This window comes from Topomyia yanbarensis, chromosome 1 (assembly GCF_030247195.1).
Source record: "Topomyia yanbarensis strain Yona2022 chromosome 1, ASM3024719v1, whole genome shotgun sequence".
In the NCBI taxonomy this organism is placed as follows: Eukaryota; Metazoa; Arthropoda; class Insecta; order Diptera; family Culicidae; genus Topomyia; species Topomyia yanbarensis.
The window spans coordinates 132,773,457-132,780,604 of record NC_080670.1 but is presented as its reverse complement, the minus strand read 5'-3'; the positions used below and the strand labels follow the sequence as shown (position 1 = coordinate 132,780,604).

At 32.9% G+C, this 7,148-nt stretch overlaps 1 protein-coding gene across 4 annotated transcripts in view; it reads right to left on the bottom strand.

Moving 5' to 3' along the window:
- Window positions 1-780: 780 nt before the first annotated feature.
- Window positions 781-7,148, bottom strand: part of LOC131688162 (syntaxin-16) — a 515,695-nt gene continuing 509,327 nt past the window's right edge. For 3 of the 4 annotated variants that reach the window (XM_058972354.1, XM_058972541.1, XM_058972411.1), the window contains one exon: window positions 781-1,431. In XM_058972354.1, the coding sequence (XP_058828337.1) occupies window positions 809-1,431 (623 nt within the window). In that variant the 3' untranslated portion in view covers window positions 781-808. The remainder of the gene's footprint in view (window positions 1,432-7,148) is intronic. The other variant, XM_058972476.1, reaches the window with a different exon arrangement.

Below are 7,148 nucleotides of genomic sequence, written 5' to 3'. Positions count from 1 at the left end.
AGAAGTTATTCGCGTTTCTCCATCAACAATATTAAGTTTTTCAAAAGGCCCATAACATTTCCTGTAACTTTCTCTTTGACATCAAGGTGATATTGTAAACCATTTGAAAGCTATACGAAAACAACCAAAATATGATCGAACTATTTAGTTTAATCATAAGACCCTATGGTTGAATAGTATTTTGTATAGTAATCTGTCAAACGATGCGGAAATCATCACACTACACAATAAAACATCACATTCCAATTATAACATAATTTGAGTTTTTTAACTTTTGAGCAAGTTTTGAATTAATTTACTTCTTTACGCAATTTGAAAAAAATAATAAATGAATCTAAAAGCTCAAGGAGTGGTCTAGAAACAACCTAAAATGGAATTTCGATACTTTTGAAAAAGTGCAATAATTTGCAAGAGTGAAAGTTGAAAAATCGGGTTTTGGAAAATACCACGAAATGGAGGGAACATCAAAAAAATCTTTCTGACCAGAAATACATTGGTAACGCGCAACGCTACTTTTACAGCAGTAAACGTGCCCACATTATACGTGCAAGCATTTTTTAGAAAAGCTATAACACAAGTGAACGAACCACTCGCTTCCAACTGCAATGGTTTCGGGCGATTTTTAACATGTATAGCAAATAGTGGTCGCAGCAGAAAAGGTTCTTCAACAGGAAAAAAACGACTTTGGTCCAGGGAAGGTGTCTTTCTTCGGCTTAGTTGATAGTTATATAAATACGTTTACGAATACGAAGTTCGGATAGAAAAATATTGAAGTACATATTACGCATAGCATTATTTAATCAATAATTTAAAATTTTGTAAATATCGTAAGAACTATCATGAACATTATCATACTTGCCAACATAAGTATGCAGTAGATTTTTTTGTTTTTTCGCTGGTAATTTTCAGCTTTTTGTAATTGTTTGTAACCTTCAAGCACTCTAGTCTGAGTAGACTCTATGTTAAAATCGATCCTGTCAACGATTGTGCCTTGTTCTTGAACCAACTGAGAAAGATCTTTGAATACCGTATTCAAATCCTCTATAGAGTTAACAATTCTTGCCACTTCCTGTTCCCGATTTTGAATGCTTTTTGTATTATCTGCTTCTATCATCATAAGTTGTTTCTGATTAATACTCTTTCCTGACGCAGGTAATTGAAAATATTGATCAAGTTTATCATCATCATTATCATCATATTCATTTCCAGGAACATTCAAATTCAGAAAGTTGTCAAAGGTATCTACAGAATTTACGGACTCAACATTCGTTGAAATATTTTGGAAAATAGCTTTCGATTTTTGTTGCGTATTGTTCTGCTCATTGATGTAAGCTGTGTGACTTTGTCGAAATCGTTTCGTTACATGCTGCAAAGATGTAAGCAAATTTTTCTCTACATTTAGCAGTAAGGTACATTCAAGACGGTTGAAACCTGTAAAAAACAGCGTAAATAAATAAATAAATAAACATATATATATATATATATATATATATATATATATATATATATATATATATATATATATATATATATATATATATATATATATATATATATATATATATATATATATATATATATATATATATATATATATATATATATATATATATATATATATATATATATATATATATATATATATATATATATATATATATATATATATATATATATATATATATACGATCTCACAGAATTCTGTAATATTTGGTAGAATCGTTCCTTACCAAAAAAATATTAGATGCGTATTTTTTTATTTCGTCACTAGGGTTTCTTTCCACGTTAGACTGGTGCAAAAAATCGTGATTTATTTTTCCTTCCTTAATTGTTCCGTCCTTAACTACTCCATACTTTTATATTTTTATTTGAAAGATCATTCAATTCTACACAACGTCTCCAAACATATTTTTGAGTCAGATCTTGAAGTTTCGGAGATATAATTTTTTGAAAATAAAAAATCTTTGTGTACACCCCACATGCATGGAAACCATGAAACCGCATTCACCATACACCTCCAGCGAGTCACAGCAGCTGTGAAGCAAGGAATGTTTCCAGTCTAGTCTAGTCTAAACATACACAGCCAATACATGTAGGGATCCTGGAAAATTGCAGACGTTCGTCCACAATTTTTTTTGACATTAATAATATTTGTGGCACATATTGAATATGACACAAGCATTAAAGCGGCCAGGCCAACTGTGCAGCGTACAAAATAAAGATGATTCAAAATTATACGGCAATCAAATTATTCATTCAATGAATAATTTAATCAACGGATTATTTTGAACCTTGAATAAAGAAGAAACGAGGACAACCGTACACAACCGTTTCAATTTGATGGGGGTTTGATAAATCGTTGGAAGTGACTTTGCTAAGAGGGTTAATGTCACACCTTTGGCCCTAGGTTCCTGGGATAGGACAGAAGTATAGTAGCGCCCTTACTCGCTCTGCAGCTGTGAAGCAAGGAATGTTTTGAAAGAAATTATCAGTTAGAAAACAGAGTTTCCTACAACAACAGTTCAGTTGAAGAATCTCTTAAAATGAAAGTGTTCAGTTTGTGGTATTTGGATGTTGAGTACGCGTATCAGAAAACTCACCAATAATTTGTACGATTGTGCAGCGAAAAAAAGATGAAAATAGATGAGAGCGGCTCCTTCATTTATTTTCGTTGCTACAAGAAACTGTATGAACCAAATGATCCCAAGACCGAAGAAGCCGTTGCAGGACCATCGAGAATCGCTGTTCCAGGTATATTATCGATATGACATGATTGTTTTTTAAATTTAAATTTAAAATTCAATGACTGCCATTGCAGGAGTTTCCGGATTCGTTCCATTTTCCTACTAAGATCAATAATAAAAACGTGTTTAATCCACCTAACAGTGTGATGAGACATTTCTTATAACTCTTATCACTCTTCGGATATTATATCGTTTGAGAACATTTAGAACTTGATGCTTCGCGATGTTTTTGATAACACATACTACATGGGATAGTGGCAAGACTCAGAGAATCGCTCAAACCAGCATAGGACAACATCAGTGCTGGAAATCTCAAACCAAATCAATGGGAAAGCGAAAAAATGGCCCATAAAATAGACATACCAACGAATTATTGTTAATGCTCTGTTAATAAAATATCTATATTGTGGTGGGAAAACTGAATTTTCCTAAAGGGGTTATATATTGTACTGAGCCAAAAAAATCGAATTTTTTCAAATAGTTTATAATTTTCGCAAACTTATTAGGAAAAAATGTTTAATAAGTTTTCGTAATATTGTGTAGGAAAAAAGCTGAAAATTTCAGTATTTTCTCTATCTGCAACGTATAAACCCTTAAGTATACCAATTTATTGGTATACGAATTGGAATAGGTTCGCCAAATTTTGGAAGAAGTCTATGAAATAACCCCTTGAGAGCTACCTAAAAATTGTTGTAGTTCGATGCAATAAAAAAATCTCCAAAAAAGAAATGTACCTATTAATGTGAAACACAGCGAATAATGCATACAATAAAGACCCATTTTTATCAGTCACATGGTGTATTTTAGGCTGACAAAATGGGGACATTGACTAAATCGGGCAATTTTTTTTTCTTTATAATAATCTGAAGCTGTTAAAATATTCTTCTCGTCCCTTGATGTAGTCTGATAACTATTTCTGATTATGATGAACATTTTATTTTCGCATATCTTCATGATAAGGAAAACATGCTCAAGAAAGGATTTACTCGAATTCAGTCTTGTTCGTCTGCTAGAGCCCATCATACATATGTTCATATTTGACTGATAAAATCGGGGTTTCAAGGTGTTATAATAGATATTCAGCATTCGAAGAAGTTTCTTTTGAACGAGTGTAGAACGACTTTGTTTCTACTTACTTGAAATCAGCGGCGTAGCCAGAAATTCGGTTTAGTGAAAATCGATCATACTGTCCAAACGGCATAATTCCGAAACTGTAATTTTTGAAGTTTTAAAATTATGCAGAATTAATTTTTCAGAAAATAGTATCAGAGCTCGTGTCTTTAGCGAATATGTTGAGACTTTATTGTAGTCATGAATATTAACCTGAGAAAATTCACCATAAATACTTCTTGGACGATATACCGTCAAAATTATTTTATCAAATGATGCGCTGTTTAACGTTTGTAAAACTCATCGAAGATACTAAACCTCCGAAATTGGCGGTTTCAAAATGATGCTATCTTGACCTTAAATTACTGTTTTTAAACATTTGACCTATACAACAAAAATCAAATGCTCATCAAAATCGATCAGAACCTGCTAGAATCGAATGGAAATCGTCATTTTTCATAAATTTCTCTCTACATTCGGAAAGTGTTATCCTAGTTATTAATCATATTACGTTTTCGTCTCAACTCGACGCATTCCTAAAATAAAAACCTGTTTTAATCCACCTAGTGGTGCAATTGTGCTTGTCTCATTTGTCCAGACTACGATTCCATGGCTGGTTATGTTCAATACAATGGTGGAAATGAATATTACATGTTCAGTACGATTTGCACATACATACAATGGATCGACAGCCACGATCTTGAGATGCTATGTGATACTGAAACATCGCTTGAAACCAGCGGCGGATCATAGAGAAAGATCCGGGAGGTCCAGGTCCTGCCAAAAATTTTCAACTTGTTAAGAAATTTTAAACTAGCTTTAATTTTAAAGTAGCAACCCCCCACTGCATACTCCCTCCGGGCCGGTATGATTGACGATTTTTGGAGTGATTGCATTACCTTTCTATATGAGAAAGGCAAAAATGTACCAAAGTCCAAAGAAGCCAATTTTTGTCAAACATCTCAATGTTCCATGCATTTTAAAGTCATTTGGCATCAAAAATACAAATTTGATTTTGAAAATTTTTCATTTTAGTTTATATGGGAATTTGCTGTGTGATTGCACTCTTCAACTCGTAACACCGGAACCGGAAGTCCAATCAATAAAAAATTCAATAGCATTCGATGGGAAGGTTGTATCTTTCATTTGAGACTAGCTTTGTGCAAATCGGTTCAGCCATCTCTAAGAAACAGAGGTCACATTTTTTTCCAGATACACACATACACACACATACATACACACAAAGACATTTTCCGATCTCGACGAACTGAGTCGATTGGCATATGACACTTGGCCCTCCGGGTCGGGATTAGATTGACGAATTTTAGAGTGTATGAGAAAGGCAAAAACATTTTTAGCAAATGTTGACAGTTATGCATTTATTGGTGAGCAGTTCTATGTTTCATAGACATTAAATCAATTTTAACTTCGCTTCCTATTAAATAAAGACCATTATTACAGTACATCTCTACAAAAACGAGCTCAATTTGAAAATAAATCTGAGGATTATGATTGATTACAGAACTCTGGAATTTTCTATTGGAATGTTTTCAGGCAGGAATTTGATATTGATGCAATTAGACAACTGTGAAATCAAGACCAATAGATCAGTTACATATCAGGACCCCATTCCGACAATTTATCAAAAGTCCTCATGATGTTTACAACAATAGGTTATCAATATACGGATCAGATAATTGTTATTGTAATATTGAATTAAATCAGTCTGCATCAATAAATTTTCAACTTCAATCCAATATTTTTTTTGGGTGTGGTGTGGTGGGGGGGGGGGGGTTGTATGGTGTTAAACCCCAAAACCTTCTCTTGGCTACGCCGTTGCTTGGAGTTATTTATTTCGCTTTTCATTTTCCGGTATGTTTCAGATCGATCCGATGGTTATAAGTTAGAAAAATTGCAGTCAGAAGGTTCGCACAAATGAACATTTTTGTACTGATAAGTTATCAAGTTCCTTCCAGACAACTTGGAAGTGTTCGGTGATTATTTCTAGCGGTTGTAGATAGTAAAATGAAATACAATATTCGTTTTATCGAAATAATGTTTAGCTTATTTCAATGGGTTATTACTATATTGAACAATAAATAGGCGACAAAGAGTAATCAACAAACAACAAGCCATAACTTTTAAAGTATTCAAAATAGATATTTAAAGTCTTTAGTAAAGTTATTCGCAAAAGTAAGAGCTACAAATTTGCTGAAGACATCATTTCGATATAATCACTTCCAAGAAAATTTGTGAAAATATCTCACTCATAGGGGGATTAATCAGCAAAAACACAATACCAAAAGAAAGGGCATATTACCTCCATTAAATTCTTCGAAGATACTATTTACCTAAAATAAGCCGTTTTGGCGTTAATAATAGATTACATGTTTTTGGTCATATTTCTGGCAATGAGAAATGATAAAAATCTTTCGTCCGCATTTAATGTTAAATATCTCTTTTGATAATAGTCCGATTTCAACAATCTATAGCTTGTTCGAAAGGTATTTGTTGAAGCTGTCTAAAAACATAAATTATTAATCTATGTTGTCAATTTCGGCGGATAATTTAAAAAAAACTGCAAAAAACGCCATTTTTACGCATTCAAACATTCATATCTTGGAAACTAAACATCAGAATCAAAAACAAATTAATAGCGTTCATACTGTTTTTTAGTTCTTTCATTTAAAATTGGTTTGGATAAGATCGGTTCAGCTATTGCTGAGAAACACGAATGAGAATTTGTCCGTTACATACACACACAGACATTGTCCCAAATCGTCGAGCTGAGTCGATTGGTATATAAGACTCGGCCCTCCGGGCCTCGGAAAAAATCTTGAAAGTTTGAGCGAATTTTATACATTTCTTTTATAAGAAATGTAAAAAGAAATCATTTGTATGATTTTGTTCTGATAATCAATCTATCATATGTATTTTCAGAGTCGTTAGAAGCACCCAGCTCTGAATCGTTCGTTAGCACATACAACGCACCTTTATCGGACGATAATGAAATTCTTACAAAACTTAAGGAGAAATATAAAGAAACAAGAGACAGCAATGAGCGATACAGGATTTTAACCACACTTCCCAAAAGTTGGACTACATATAGAATTATGCAGGAGTTCAATGTTTCTCAATGTATGGCCAACAAAGCAAAAGCATTGCAGCAAGAGAAAAGAATAATGGTGGTGCTTGAAAAGAGTTTAAGCTCTGCAGCAATAGGAAGAGAAACGATAATATGTGTCACGAATTTTTATAATGGTGATGTGCAGGGAAAAGGGATTATTTAATATC